Genomic DNA, 15,739 nt, shown 5'->3' on the forward strand with positions numbered 1-15,739 from the left:
CAACGCACGCCACAGGAAATGATGGACACGCCATTGATCCCGAGAAATATCGCCGGCGTCGTGTCACGGCGGAAATGAGCCGCGGGACGACAAGACACAGGTGGGATATTCTCCCGACGGACGGCCGGCCGATGGCAGCGACTCATCGCTCCCGTAACGTTCCACCACCCCAGAGACATCGTTTGACTCCAACTCTACGATCGGGGCCAGGCGCCGTGCTTCCACTCTGTGCGGCCGAGGCGGACGATGTCGTGGGCCTCAATCACCCACAGGCCGCTGGGCGCCTTGCCCTGCTCGACGAGGACGGAAGCGTGCACGGCGGCGCGCGCAATGACCTCGGCGTCCTGGCCCAGGCTGTCCTGGGCGGCCCGGCTGACCATGCCCAGCCCCTTGATGACGCTCTGGAAGATGCCCTCGCCGGCGCGGCCCTGCTCGCGCTGGCCGAGGATCATGCCGGGCTTGAGGATGATGCCGTGGTCGAACTCAGCCTCCTTAATGGCATCCTCGACGCCGTTCTTCATCTTGGAGTACGGCGCCTGGCCGGAGATGGCGCCGCGGGTGCCGGCGGAGGAGACGAAGATGAAGGCCTTGACGCCGGCTGCCTTGGCGGCCTTGACGAGCTCGACGTTGAGGTCGTGGTCAATCTTCCACTGCTCGGCGATGCCGCCGGCGGCGGCCCGGGTGGTGCCCAGCGCGGAGAAGACGACGGTCGGCAGCGGCTGCAGGGCGGCGAGCTTCGGGGGCCACGCGGAGGTGTCGGCCTCGATGATGGGCTTGAGAGTGAGGCCGCCGGCCTTGGGGGGACGGCGGGAGATTGTGTTGACGACGGCAAAGGCCTCCGAGTTGATGAGGTTGGACAGGATGTGCGATCCGACGAGGCCGGTTGAGCCGATGACTGCGGCCGAGTGCGCCATGGTGTGCGTTTCTGTAAAAAGTGAAGCTTAAGAGGCGTTGCTTTGATGAGCGGTGGACAAGGTTGCGGTGAGCGATATGCGAGAATGATACGACGACCGTTGAAGACCCGGCGGTTTGGTAGCTTGGTAGGACGATTTGGTCTGTGATGCTGCAGCTGTCGGCGCTTCCTTATTGTCCGTGTGTGAATGGACAGAAATGAGAAGAGAGGAAGAGAGGGCAGGACGTCTGTGGGAGAGGTTGATGCTGTCGAGGCCGGGCTTTATGGGACTTGCGTCTTCTTCCTTTTCCTGCTTTACGGCCTGACGTCTGTGTGTGCTTGGTGAGACAAGGCCGTGAGGGGGTGCGACGAGGCCAGATGAGGGGATAAGCGGAATTGAGAAAAGGAGCAGGTTGTATGGATGATTGGTAAAGGCTGTTGCTCTCGCTCGAGTGTTTTGGGGTGTGAGGGCAGGGCTGGGCTCGAAGATGACGAAAGGCTGTAACTTCAGAGCAGAGTAGCTCTCTGGTGCTTTCCAACTAGCAGCTGGGACGGAGGAGGAGTAGCGGCAGGGATGGAGGGGTGAAAGGACGACGAGCAGCAGAGTCGGTACGGTCTAGTTTTTTAAGCTCAGACAGGGAGGTCGGAGCGGGTTTCTATCACGGTCTCACACCTCTGGATGCCCCACACTCCAACGGCGATGCTGATCTTGTCATGCCATGCTTTTGCTTCCCTGACCATCCATGGATTACACATCAGCTGGAGCTGTTCGCTCTGTGACCTGCGATTTTGATCCACCTTAGGTTCGCGAGTTCCGTCTCTGCAGCGCGGCCGCCTTCGCATGAATGAGCACGTACGCTGCTACGGCTCATGACTAGCACCGCTCGCTTCATTTTGACTTCTCTCCGCCCTGGATTTTGGAGCTCGAGACCACAGAGACGAGACAGCTAGGGAAATCCGGCACCGCCCACGGAAAACCAGAAGCAACGAGAACCAACACATACACGCTGATGGGACGAAGAAAAAAAAAAAAGTCGGGGGAAACCTGGCAAGTCCGCAGCAGCTAGCTTCTCATGCAAACTCCGCTTAGACGGAGAGCTCGGCGTGCCTGCTGCCTTATCGCCGCGGGATCCATGGCTTCTGGGATTTGTCCCGACTGGACGCGGCGCCTGCTGCAAGAGAAAAAAAAGCTCTCCCTCTGTCGCAAGCCTCAAAGTCAAGGCACCTTGATGCCATCGCCAAGACCGTGGGGTGTTTCGGTACAAAGTAGCAACGAGATCCATCTCCCCGGTCTCTTTGGAGCATCCATCGGCGATAAAGATGAGGTGACGTGCGGATACTCCGCCGGCCTGGAGCTCCATAGCGGAATCCTGAGCGGAATGTCGACTCGGCCCTCCCGAGAAAATCGTCAATTGCCTGGCCAAAGACTGCGAGCTGCTTACAGAGATCTGCGAGAAACGTCTTCACATGATGAAGTCACCTCTGGTCCTGCAACAGACTTTCGGCAGCGGCGGCCGACGGGTCCAAGGTGAGGTCAACACCTCGAGCACAAGCTGCGGTGAGGTTGGAGGTTGGAAGGTGAGGCGAGGGCGGCGGTGCAGCCACACTTTTCTGCCGTCGACGCGGGGTGCTGATCCCTGTAGCATGCGCTAGAAGCAGAGCACAGAAGCTCCTTCACCCCGCCATCCCTGACCTTCCCCTCACCAAGCGATCCTCCGCCGACCGAACTTGCGACACCACACGACTGCCTGACTGCCTAGCCTAGCCACATCATCGCCGTTGCAGCCTCACCCTTGCTCCAAAAGCTGCTCTGATCCGACCGCACGGCACGTTTCTGCGTCCTCACCAGTCTTGTCTTTTCTCCAATTCACAGCAACGACCGACGGACACAGTCGCCCACAATGGCCACCCAGTACGAAGGTAGATGCTCCCCGGCAGCACCAAACTCTACCCTTTACGTATGATACTGACTTACACGCAGTCGAGCACAACATCAAGCCCGGGCCCTCCACCCAGTCCGGGACCCGCCGCATCGACATGTCCTCCTTCACCTCCTTCCTCGCCAACCTCACGACCGACGCCGCCCCCTCGTCGCCCCAGGAGCACCGCCACACGAACCCTCACGCGACCCCCACGCCCGTCGACGCCGCCGCCCTGTACCACCTCCTCCAGCAACAGTTCCAGACCCTCTTCTCGACGGCCCCCAACGACGACAACGCCCGCTTCCTCTCCTCCCTCGTCGAGGCGCTCGAGTCCGACATCAACAGCCCGCCCTCCGAGATCCCCGGCGTCAGCCAGGAGTACCTCGACTCGCTCGACCGCGTCCCCAAAAAGTCCCTCGGCAAGGACGAGGCCTGCCCCATCTGCGCCGAAAAGTTCCTCGACGACCAGTACCCCCTCATCGTCGAGCTGCCGTGCCATATCAGCCACCGCTTCGACCTCGAGTGCGTGAGCCCCTGGCTGCGCAGCAAGGGCAGCTGTCCCATGTGCCGGAAGGACCTGACCAAAAAGAAGGAGCAGATCGTCGTGGAGGACGATGAGGAGAATGACGACCCCGACGGGCTGTACGCATAAGAACGAGGAAGCAATAGAATGGGCGGTGATGAAGGTGTTTGGAGTTGGGGTTGCATTGATATCCTCGGAGTCTGTTGGAACGTTCACGGCGGCGGACAAGGCATCACACGGCCTTCAGATATGCTCAAATCATGATTATGTCGAGACAAACGCCGTCTCTGTCCTGATGCTGTTGGTGGTTTTGTGTACACACTCCCATGCTTCTCTGATGATGCCAACCAAGTATTCATCCCTCAAGGGGTACCCGCCTTCGGGGCGCTGCCGCCGCCGCTCTTTCCACCTTTCCTCACCTCCTTGCCCGCGCCCTTTCCACTCGGGTTCTCGCCTTGCGGCTTCGACAGCTTCTGATTCGCACCGGAGGCGTGGAGCTCGTCGCTGCCCTCCTTGCGCTCCGTCTCGGGCTGCGTCTTGGACGGGTCAAACGCCTCAGAGTCCTTGGCGGCGTCCTGGTCGCGCCCCGACTTGGTCGCCTCCGTGGTGCCCGTGTTGATGGAGTTGCGGTCTTGGGTGTCCTTGTACGGCAGGCGTGCGGTCGCCGTGCCTGTGAGGGCGCGTGTTGTCGAGGGAGCTCTCAGGGAGCCCGCTGCTGCGCGGAGGTTGACGGATCGGAGAGCTTGGTATGCCATACTGACGGACCGTGTGAGGATTTTCTCGTAGGATTGAAGTTAAGAGAGGTCAATTGAACTTCGATGTGAACTCTGATTTGTTTGTTGTGTGTAGGAGTGATGAGCTTCGACTGTGCTGGGAGCTGCTGCATCTACGTGCCATCATTCTTCGGCTCGGTGACGTCATCAATACGTCCGACAGACGAGACGGGCAATTGCGGCGCACCCCCAGCTCGTCGCAATGCTTATTTTCACATCATTCTGAGCCAACTCAAACCTGACGCATATTGCGTGCTGCATTGCGGCCAACTCTTTCGGTGCACTGGCCCGTGATGCAGTTTACCTCCCGGAGCTCTACTTGGGCCAGCTCCCGAGAGCTCCCCCGATGAGCCTCACCCTTCGCACAATGCTCTCGGAATCATGCTGCTGCGGGAAACGCTTTCCGAGTCGTAGAGACCTCCGAAATGATCCCCAGGGCTGATTGGACGGCGGTGACACCTCCGCGCTGCATTCGGCCGTCGAGCCTCGCCGCCGCATGTGGCAACTTCGCCTACCGGGTTATATGACAGTCTTGCTCCCGTCGGCCGTACAGCACGTCTGAAGAATGATGGACACACTTCTATACGTTGGAAGCATGCCTTGTCACATTTCTCCACAACAAGGCAAGACAGGCCATCCCTCAAAGACGACGAGCCGGCATGCATGCAATGCTACTCCAAGATGCGATTGTCTCTGATCTGAAGCTTCAAATCTCGACATCTTTGATGTTTTGAAACTGCACAGCCCCTACGAAGGCTTCCTTCAGCCCCCGGGAATGCCACTTGACATTTGTAGATGTTTCCTCGCGTTGCCCATCGGTCACCTCAATGGGTCCAGTTGTCTCGGCCGAAGCAGCAACTAGGCTAGCTATCCGCGGTTCGTGACATCTCGGGTGGCGCGGAAGGGCCACCTCTCCAGATCCGGGGCCAGCCTGCGCCAATTATATTGCATGCTCTTAGTCCCGCAAGAAGGCGGCATTTCCTAGAGAAGGCCCTTGATGGGAATCTTCGACCTGCCCGTCTCCTTTGAAGCTTTGTTCCATGGTGCAGCACGTCAAGCCACCGTCGTTTGCGCCTCCCGGTAACGATATTTGACATCCTTGGCCTGGCACGGGCAAGACAGGCCTCGCGGTGGCATCTGTCGTGTGTACAGATCCCGAAATGCTCGCGTGCGTTCTGGCCCGAGGAACAGGAGGCGGCACAGCGCCGGTGAGGGCGTCCCGAGTTTGCAAAAGGATGGTAAAGGTCGTCATTCTCGACCCTTGCGCAGCACTTGCTGGCGAACCGGCATGAGACGTGAAATGAGAGTTGCGGTCTGGCCCTGTCCTCACGACGCAACGCTGCGGCACAGGCCGCGAGTGACCACCGCTGGCCAGTGCGGCCATCTGATTGAAACCGCCCTTTGGTAATGTTGTTAATGATGAAGGGATTCCCGCAGGATGTAGCTTCGCGAGCCTGCTGCTGGTGGCCTCGCTCACACGGTTGACCTGTAGGAACGTCCGCAGTGCCCTGTCATTAACGAGGATGCATGTGGACGACGTCGGTCGGCTGAACCACGACACCGATGCATTGACCCAACGGAGGAATGTTGCCCAAAAAGCAATGGAAGAAGCCGTCGTCGCTGGAATGCGAGCCGGGGGATCAACATCACACCACGACGCCTCTGCACGAGAAAGGAATTATGGCCGGCCGGCCGTCACGGCCGATCCCACTGTGGCACTCCTCAAAGCCACTCGCGACTGCTTCCGTAGCAGCCGACGGTTCCACCTGCGCAACCGGCCCAGGGCACCGCAGGCCTCGTTGCTCCGTCACCACGTGGAAGCCGGCGGTGGACGTTGTACGGCGCCGTAGGTCTTCATCGGCTTCATGTGCCAGCGACTCTGCGACAGTCAGCAAGAACGCCACGGATCCGATGCGGAAGGTGAGCAAGCTTAAATATATTACCAAACGGGGGGAGGTTGAAATGAGGCTCTTGGTGGACGCGTCGAGACGTCAGTCAAATACGACCCAAGAAACGCGCGGGGGAGCCAATATGCGTGCGCACCCCTGAAATGGGGCCTGCCAAAGGAGGCGACAAGGACCGACTGTCGCGGCAGTCGTGTTTTGGGTTTGAATGCGATCTGCAGGATCAGCAGCGTAATCCAGAAGATGCCTGGACGCGAAGCCCACAGCTCTCGTGATTAGACGAGTAAAAAAGTCAGGCGTGTCGCGTGTGCTGCAAGTGCTAGCATTGCAGATGTGTGTGCTCCGTGTGCACAAAAGTATCGCCAGCTGTCAAATGTTAATAAGGGGCCAGTAAGGGATCATGTGTTGCGTTTGACGGAGATGACCGGCGTCGAGTGCGAACAGGTGTGCTCCTGAACTTCTCCATCCGGAGCATCTGAAACGAACCTGCAGAATTGGGATGATCTCTCTGTGGGAGGAAGGGGGGACCGGGGTTCGGCAGTGGGATGCTGCAGTCGTGGTTTGTCGGTGCTGTTGGCCGTTTGTTTGCTGCATCATGGATGATGGATGTTGCACATGGAAATTACGTTATCCATGGGGATTCCAATTCATCAACGATTCGTCTATTTTAGGCGTGGCCGGCGGGATATGTGGCTTCTCTTTACTTATCGTAAACGTTTCAACCTGTGCCTGGTTTGACATGCGTGACGAAGCGTGGCGTCAAACGGAAGACTGCCTTTTTTTGTTTCTTGCCCCGACAGCGGTTCCCACTGCAGCATTGTCTCGAGTTGGTTGATGTTCGTGCAGGGTCTTGTCAGTCCCGCGTGGCCGGTGGAGGGCGGACGGGAAAGAGACGAGTCGCTAATCTGGGACGGCGGCATGAATCTAAGGGGCAGAATCTTTCCAGAAGGCCGCACATGCTGCCGTTCCACATCGGGCTCCGTGTCTTGGATTGGTCCAGCCCTGCGCTTCAGCTGGCAGGCGGGATGACCGCGGCCTTGGATGGCGGGGGCGGCGGCGCAATCCATCAGCGCGACAGAACTTTGGAAGCAGTCTGATCAATCCTCGAGACGCGGGTGTAGCGCATCGCAGATGGCAGAGCCTCGGGAACCGAATGTCGCTTTTCGTCGAGGTGGGCACCGTTCCCCCGGGGCCATCCCAAACCTGCAGCGGGCGTACGACCGACTTGGCTGGGCCTGAGAAGTGCAACCTGGGCAGTTCGTGGGGCGAAACCGCCAGATGCGCCGACGACGACATTTCTGGCATGTTTAGCTCGACCCATGAGTCGGAGTCGTGCGGACCTGTCCCCCCAGAGCGGAAAGACGTCGGAGCATGGCCGCCAGCACGGAGCGTTTTCGCTGAAATGACCATGTGATTCAGACGGGAGGCCCTTGTGCGACATCCGCAACCGCAAGACAGGACTGACGGATCCCTTCTTCGACGGCACGGTAAGTCAGAATGACAATGTGTGCGGCAAAACTGCAGAAGCAACGTGAGGTTCAGCATCATGTTCGCCGCACGTGGTTGGCAAGGATGCTTAATGCGCCGTCCTGCGGATGCTCAATCTATTCCCGATTGCGGCCACACCAATGTGCGCCGCCCGTTTGCAAGGCGAGTTGGCGTGGACGTTCGACTGTGTCCGTCAGTCAGTAGTCGATATGCAGAAATCCGCTAGATCGACGCTGGGCCTCCATGATTCCACGCTTCATGATTCCCAGCCGTGTGTTTGCGTTTCCACAGTGGGCCTCAGCATAGCACGAAGCCGACGCTGTGATGTTGGTTTCCCAGCGTGGCCTGTTCCTGGTGGCTTGGAGCTGCTCAACAAAGACTTGTCCGTTAACGTGGTCGTCACGCCTTACAAGGTGCAATGGAGGCCATGACGACAATTGACTTTGCTGCTGACGGTGGCATCGATATCCTTGCTGGCTGGATGGATTTTGGTCAAGCCGAGTGTCCGCCGTGGGTTCGTCCGGCCACTAGGCAGAGATCCGTCGCAGGCGCAGAAGGGGGTCAGAAGCGGTTGACCTCGTGGCCAGAATGTTTTGGCTCCTCGATTGGACAGGTTATGGCATGTTTCGAGGCATTTCTCAGTCGCCGGAAGACCCCGGATTGGCGAGACAATTTAGCTTCTTCCGATGGGCAGCTAGTGGTACGGACTTGTCCTTCTAGGGCATTTGGCTTCTAGTCCGTTTGTTTCCAAAGCGCGGGCGTTCGGCAGTCGAGGGACCAAAGTGATTAGACGGTATGCTGCTGCTCCTGTGCTGTGCTGGTGTTGCCATAGACGAGAAGACAGAGTTTGGTGCAGTCGAGCACCGGCCAGGTTCAAAGTCTGAGAGTCGCAGAGTCGGGACTCTGAAGACTGCGCAACGGGGAAAGACGTTGGTAGAGCCAGAGTCGAGGTTGACGCCATTGGCCAGTTCGTAAAATGTCACGTACCTTGCGTTAGGTACCTTATCTTTAGAGGAAAGTTCCCGGACGTCAAGCAGCGGAACTGAGGCGGTTTTGCCATAGTTTGCAACTCGAACTGTGATGGCGGCAACCGCAATTGACCTGCAACTGCCTTTTCTGCCCAGCGCCAGCCAGAGCCAGGTGGCCAGGAACAGCCAGACAATCTTACTTCAGCGCACGTCCCTCAGCCTTCAAGAAATGAGGGTAAATTGGAGGTACATACGGCTACTTTTCCGTCACAGCGGTCCGTCAGCCGCTACTCGCGCGCATGTAGCGGCCGTGAGGATGCTGCTGGTGAGCTCGCTCCCTAATTTACCCTCGTCCTTGGGCGTGCTGTTCCTGCGCGGGGACGCCGCCGCGCCGCAAAATCAGGGACTCTGCAGCGCTGCAAGTACCTGTGCGGTAGTCGCCCGGCTGCTTCCTTTGCTCGGACTCTCCAACATCCACATCTCACTTGGCGGTTTGTGTTTTTTTCTCCCTCCACGTTCCTTATTTTACGACCTGGGCTGAGAAGGCCTGCAGCTCTGAGACCCTTGAATCATGCGCAAGATACCAAGACTGCAATAGTCATCGTCGACACGACTCGACATGGGCCGAGCAACAGAAACGAGGCCGACGGGAGGAGACGCGGGGCGACGACGGACGATCGACGACGACAGAAACAACGTACCGGGGAGTTGAGAGTGGTCGTGTGCCACAGTCCTCCACGGACGGAGATACACATTCGCTTTGCAGGTGGGAGTTTGGACCACATACTACAACCTCGTGCGGCTTGATGGGTGGCAGATGGCATTTTGACAAGCTCCTGCGGAAATCTAGAATGCCACGAGATGGATTCCCCCCTTGTTCGCTTCTGGAAAGCTGTTCATCGAGCTACGCTGCTACGGTCTGCGCGCCAGAGCCACGAGGGGACGGCAACGACGCTACAGACACCACCACGGCATTGTCCTGCAGCCATTCATCTTCCATGCCGGCTTCCGTACGAAGGAGCGATTCCTTGGACCTGGCTCGCCGAGACCCTTGACACCCATTCCTGAACTTGCTGCGGATTGCTTACGGCTGGTCTCGCCGTCAACCCCAGGCGCACCTACCTACACTGACTAAACCATCTTGTTTGCCTGCCCTGAGCTGAGCCATGGGAGATAGATGCAAGGTGCCTGACATCAAGACGACGCCTTGCCCTCTTTGGCAGACTTCTCGACCAGATCATCTGAAACCTGATGCATCTTTGTCTCCGCGTGCTGCGGCCATGCTCAATCGTCCCGGCATCTGTACGCTATTCGGTCTTTGAACAGCGGGCGGTTGACGACGAGAGTTTGATGCTTTCTGATGCTCCCGCTGCTTCTGCTGCCCAGACCCGATTTCTGCTGCCTCTGCATATCAAGACCATGGGAGTTGGACATGCATTTCCGAATGGCCCCAGGTGCAAGCAAGCTAAACTTTTTCCGCATGCAGACGCAGACAGGCAGGGATATGAACAAGAGAAGGAAAAAAAAAAGGAAGGAAAAAAAGCAAAGAGACTCTCGACAGGGTATCGTCGGTCGGTCTGCAGGTCAGGGATGGTGAAGTTGCTTCGTTAATTACTAGCATCATCCATCATCCAGCAACCCCTTCGCCATTGGCGAGCCACCGATCCCTGCCTCGTTGCACAAGCCTGTCGGTTCCCACAATGGCTCCCACTCCCACTTCCAATTGCGAGCCCCTGCCACACGCAAGCAATCCGCCGCCCACCTCCCACGACGTCGACCACCACCACCAGAAAACGTGGGAGACGGGACACAGTACCTGAGCCCACGGCACCATACCGCTTGGTACATGTGTCAGCCTGCGATACCACCCGCCGTACAGAGTACAGCACTAGGTAGAGTACTGCGTGCACCACACACGGCGGCGGCGACAGCAACAAGCACCGCGCTAGGCCGGCCTAACCTTACTTGACCTACATTACCGACCGATCCTGCGTCCGTCCCGATAATTTGCAAAGCAAATTGTCATGTACTTGGAGTGCCTGCCAGAGGCCCAGAGCAGGCCAGCCTCGGCGTCGTAAAGGTAGCCCGGCAGACAGTGCCCGGCTGAGATATCTCGCATGGCAACGCAGACCGACAGTCTACCTGCTGCGGTACGGATAGTTTCTCGCTGGACAGCACCGACAGGCACAGCGACGCTGCCGCCGACGCCAACTCAAATACACCAAACCCATTGAGCAGTTGCTTCTCAACACTAAGCCCAGGTGCGCTAACAGAGGGACGGAACCGTACGCCGCAAGGTAGCCGCTTGTCTCGCCCGTATCGTACCTGGGATGTAAAGTAGTGTATGTATCCGTAGTCTGCTGGTGCAGTGTATGCATGTATGTACGCAGTCACAGACTCTGGACTCTGGACTTGCGAGCAGTGCCCTGGAGACGAGCGAGACTTGTGGCTAAGGAAGGGTACCTATTGCCTGTACCCCCATTCAACAACGACGACGTTGTTTGCTTGCTTGCTCGATTTGTAGATGGTCCGGTCCGGCCTGGACTTGTCACTACTCGTCTCCCCTGGGCTGGGGGGGACAGACAAACGGACGGCAGACCATCAGACAGACCAGCAAGAGGCGAACAATTACCTATCACCCTAAACACACACATGTTCTCCTTTTTCTTCTGTCTCGTCTTTTTGTGTTATGTTATTTCCAGCCAGCCCTGGTCCCCGAAACAGGGAAAAGACAAAAAGTAGCACATCCCTTCTTCTTTCCGTTACCCTCGTCCTCTCCCGCCTCCGCTCTCTTCTGAGTCTGTTCTATCCTGTCCCATCCTCTCCTCCGCCGCCCGCCCTGTTTGCTTGCCTGCCCTGTCCGGTGGCCCTGTTCACTACTCACATTGTACCTTTTTTACGGTACTGGCCACTCTCTTTCGCTGCTCTCACTGGCCAGCACTTGCTTGGTCCGTACTTACTGACTGACCACTGAACGACGGCCCCCCCTCCCCTCCTCTGCTCTGCTCCACGTCCTCTCTCTCCCGCTCTCTCTCACACAGTCTCTCTCTCCTCGTCTTTCCCGTCTGTCTACATACCTACTCCCCCATCAACTCAGGTCTGCTGGTCGTAGCTCAGTCTCCCCTCGCTCCTTGACCTTGAACCCCCATCCCCTCCAATCCTCCACCACAGTACCACCGAGTCCCCGATTTTGAGACCATCACTCGAAGCAACTGGCCCTCCTACGGTGCCATCCCCCTGTCACCCCGTGCCAGCTGACTGTGACGGACTCCACTCCTATCTATCTGCCTCCATCTGCTGCTCTCTCGCTGGTTTGGGCTCTATCTCTCTCTCTCGCTCCGCTCATTGCCTTTCGCTCTCGTTTTGCCCCCGATTTCAATTCTGCGGCACCTTCATCCCAAAAAAACGACACACGTCTGGATCATGGTGCGCGACAGTCGACACTGTCTTCCCTAGATCCAACCAGTGCAGACGTGAGAGCCATTGAAGACGACTGCACGTCGCAATGGGCAATAGCCAGGGCAAGCCCATCGACTTGGATGGCGAAGGTATGTCTCGCTCCCAGCCTACCTACCCTATCTACACACAGCTCTGCTTGCTGTTCGACCCGTCCCGACGCTCCTGTCCTGTCCTGTCCTGTCCTGTCCTGTCCCGTCACTGAATGCACGGCGGCAACCACCATTTGCCGCAGCACTCGCCTCACCACCACGCCGCGCAGCGCTGCACTGCACCGCTCTGCGTGCCGCCGCCGCCTCTCCCCACCACCAGCCCGATCATCGCCAAGCTAACCGGCATCTTTCCACTCTGCAGTCAACCTCAACCATTTCCGCCTGCTACGAGTCGTCGGCCGAGGCGCCTTCGGTAAGGTCCGCATCGTCGAGCGAAAAGACACGAACCTGTCCTTTGCTTTGAAGTATATCCGGAAAGATGAAGGTACATACACGCACACACACCGCCTCGTTGCACGGCATCTTCTGGCCCCGATGGGACGCCGTGCACGACACTATAGGACCACCTAGATGCTGATACTGCCTTTGTCAAACAGTCGTACGATCAGAGAGCGTGCGGAACATCATACGAGAGCGCCGGATGCTCGAGCACGTGAACCACCCCTTCATTTGCAACCTGCGATACAGTTTCCAAGACATCGAATACATGTGGGACCGCCCTGCCATTGCTGCCCGACGATGCCTCTCGCTGACCACTCTCCAGGTATCTGGTTGTTGACTTGATGAGCGGCGGCGACCTCCGATTTCATATTTCGAGAAAGACCTTCACCGAAGACGCAGTTCGCTTCTGGATTGCCGAACTAGGATGTGCCCTCCGATACATTCACCAGCAAAACATTATCCACCGCGACGTCAAGCCCGACAACGTCCTCCTCGACGCAGACGGCCACGTGCATTTGACCGATTTTGTGAGTTTTGACTAACAATTGCCGGCGGAAGTGAAATACTGACTGGACAAGAACGTTGCCTCGGATATCGTGCCCGGCAAGGTTTTGTCTAGCAAATCCGGCACCCTCGCATATCTCGCTCCCGAAGTTTATGCTGGCAAGGGCTACGATGTCCGTGCAGACTGGTGGTCGTTGGGTGTTCTCTTCTACGAGTGCATCTACAACAAGGTGGGTCTACACTTATCGAGGCTTCGGATACTGTGATTTAAACGTCCTACAGAGGCCATTCGACGGCAATTCAGAAAGCACCCTCAGCCAGCAGATCCAGCTCGCGAATCCCAAATACCCCGTCACACAGCCCGCCGTCAGCCTTCCCTGTTTATACGCCATCCGAGACGCATTAAGCCCGAACCGCGACACACGGATGGGTGCCACCTGGGAGAGCTTCACTAAGCATGAGTTTTTCATGATGATTGATTTCGAAGCGTTGGAGCGGAAGCAGATCGAACCCGTGTTTGTGCCGGCGGCTGACAAGACCAACTTTGACGCCACATACGACCTGGAGGAGCTCCTGTTGGAGGAGGCCCCCCTCGAGGCGAGAGCCAGACGCCAAAAGCCCCGCGAACGGTTGAAGGAGGACGCTTCGGAGAAGGAAATCAGGGAGGACGAGCTCTACCGCATGATTGAGAACGAGTTCCGGCCGTTTGACTACACACTCGCCGCGTACAAGAAGTATGGCTGCGATGAACCCATATATCCTGACGTGGCTAACGTACATAGAATCACCGAGCAAGAAGGAGGATTCCCCAACGGCGACATGAATCAATTACACCCCAACAGCGGGCCCCAGGCATTGACCACCGACGAGGCCACCCCCGCTGCGATGGCCACCAACGGAGGGAGGAACACCATGCCCCCGGCACCCTTACGAAAGAGCACGAGCTTGGAGAGACGGCCCGGCAGCAGTCACAGCGGCGTGCCCCGCCGTCCAGCCGTTAAGCCGCCCCCGATACCGCACTACCAGCCAAACGAGTACCACAACCAGAGAGCCGCACCGCCGGCGATCGGAAAGCGTGTCACCAGCCCAACCGGCGGCATGTCAGTCACGTTGGACGGAGGCGGTAGTTGGTCAGAACTCGCTCGGCAGGACGCCACGCTTCCCACAGACGCCAACGCCACGGGTGATGGCAAGTCGGAGAGCTCAAGCGGAGTATTCAGTTTCTTTAGGGGCAAGAAGGGAAGGGGACACAGCCCGAAGCCCAAGGAAAGGGGAGTTTTGGGCAAGGAGGGCGCCAGGCAGGTTATTGGCTAGAAGACGATGTGGAACAGGTTGAAGAGACGGACAGACGCAACGAGGATGGATCGATACCCGAGAAACTCAGCAAAGCTCGAAGGGGACCATCAGGTCCGTATCCACGATCCCGCAGAGTCGAGGACGAAGGACACGGCCAGGCCGTGGCGTTCTGGCGATGGTTGGCAAAGCTAGTGCCCGTTCGCCCAGGGATGCGACACAAAAGTCGCAGTGTGAAGACGCTGCGACGTCCCGAGAGGAGAGGCCGCACTACAACGGCACGGGCTGCATGTCACATTTGGCGGGCCTCGTCGGCGGGCACCAGCAGGCAGCAGGCGAGGCGGCCTGTGCCGTGTGCAAACGACCAGAGTGGTCTCTGCGCCGCCGCCCTTGGCCGGAGCCAAGGCTGTTGTCTCGATTCACTTCATCGCAAGGTTCCAGGAGGATAAGGTACACCAAGGGGCAACCAAATTCATGAAGCATCAAAGACGGTATGGAGCGTGGATTAGCAAAGTGACATAGGACAACTCATCAAGCAAGAATATACCCTTTGTAATAACACAGGCCAATACTCTACATGCTCTCTCCACGTGCTGTCACAGTCGTTCGAGGCTACTGCTGCCACAAGGTTACCGCATCACCCCAACCAATGCAAAATAACTCCTTGCCTCGAGAAACGTGCGTCTGGTCCGTTTGACTACGATACTTTCCTCGCCCCGGACGGGGATTGGATGACGTTGGACGATTCAAGCAAGTCGGTCCCCGGTTACGGGGGTCGCCATTGGTCGGCTGGGACGCTGCAACCGGTAAGTGGTCTTGGGGGAAACTCGGGGGTGGGAGGGCTGCTGCTGCACACCTGCAGATCCCTCTTGTCGCCCCCTTCCCACCACCACCCACTTTCCATCTTGCCATCCGACAAGGACGCAACGTTGGCCGCACCGCACCGCACCGCACCGCATCGCAACCCGAGGATACGGACCTGGGGTGTGGGCAGAGGGGCGATTGCTTTCTTCTGTGCAATTGCCGAGTCGATACCGCCTTGGCGGCAGCAGCTGGGGGGCGGCCCTGGAAACGAGCCGACTGAGCAGGCAGGCAGAACAGCCAGCAGTGACTCGACAAGGGGTCTGATAAGTCTCGTGATTCTTCTTCTTACGGGCAGAAGCCTTCTTTTTCGCCTCCTGGTGAGGGGAAGGGGGACCTAGGAGGCTTGTTCCGGGTTTGGGTTTAGACCGGGGTTGTTGGAAGAACAGGCAGCATATCACAAACGCAGTCATAGATACCGGAGCAGATAACAGAAAGAACCATGGACTACTCATTTGCTTCTTGGTGAGCAGTAGACGAGAGGGGGGAAGCTTGTGCCGCGTAACACACCGCTCATCGCAACATGATCCTTACCGTGAGCGCAATCAGCATCACCCCCTCTCCCCATCCTTCCTGCCGTGTGCCATCTTTTCCTTTCGTTCTTCGTACGATTTTGCCCCCTTCTCCCACGTGCCGCTCTATCCATTCTCCTAGGTTGCCTGCCATGCCATGGGGTGGCGGCTGGGCAGGCAGCATCCCCCACGTCAAAAAAAAGGTGCTC

The 15,739-nt window shown here is 58.0% G+C and overlaps 4 protein-coding genes across 4 annotated transcripts; 2 read left to right on the forward strand and 2 right to left on the reverse strand.

Moving 5' to 3' along the window:
* Positions 1 to 194: 194 nt before the first annotated feature.
* On the reverse strand, positions 195 to 914 carry CGCA056_v003640 (Protein fmp-52; the record flags this gene model as incomplete). Its single annotated transcript, XM_037318897.1, has 1 exon — positions 195 to 914. The coding sequence occupies one exon, from the start codon at positions 912 to 914 to the stop codon at positions 195 to 197; it is 720 nt and encodes a 239-aa protein (XP_037184022.1).
* Positions 915 to 2,793: 1,879 nt separating this feature from the next.
* Positions 2,794 to 3,466, forward strand: CGCA056_v003641 (putative RING finger protein; the record flags this gene model as incomplete). The annotated part of the gene is made up of 2 exons (XM_037318898.1): positions 2,794 to 2,812; positions 2,874 to 3,466. The coding sequence occupies 2 exons, from the start codon at positions 2,794 to 2,796 to the stop codon at positions 3,464 to 3,466; spliced, it is 612 nt and encodes a 203-aa protein (XP_037184023.1).
* A 233-nt stretch (positions 3,467 to 3,699) lies between these two features.
* CGCA056_v003642 (uncharacterized protein) lies at positions 3,700 to 4,092 on the reverse strand (the record flags this gene model as incomplete). The annotated part of the gene is made up of 1 exon (XM_037318899.1): positions 3,700 to 4,092. One exon carries the CDS (start codon positions 4,090 to 4,092, stop codon positions 3,700 to 3,702), a length of 393 nt encoding a protein of 130 aa, XP_037184024.1.
* A 7,883-nt stretch (positions 4,093 to 11,975) lies between these two features.
* Positions 11,976 to 14,178, forward strand: Stk32a (Serine/threonine-protein kinase 32A; the record flags this gene model as incomplete). The annotated part of the gene is made up of 7 exons (XM_037318900.1): positions 11,976 to 12,018; positions 12,281 to 12,403; positions 12,516 to 12,627; positions 12,683 to 12,887; positions 12,939 to 13,094; positions 13,147 to 13,598; positions 13,647 to 14,178. 7 exons carry the CDS (start codon positions 11,976 to 11,978, stop codon positions 14,176 to 14,178), a joined length of 1,623 nt encoding a protein of 540 aa, XP_037184025.1.
* Positions 14,179 to 15,739: the final 1,561 nt, after the last annotated feature.

This window comes from Colletotrichum aenigma (assembly GCF_013390185.1).
Source record: "Colletotrichum aenigma strain Cg56 chromosome Unknown KSG_Cg56_contig02, whole genome shotgun sequence".
Taxonomy (NCBI): domain Eukaryota; kingdom Fungi; phylum Ascomycota; class Sordariomycetes; order Glomerellales; family Glomerellaceae; genus Colletotrichum; species Colletotrichum aenigma.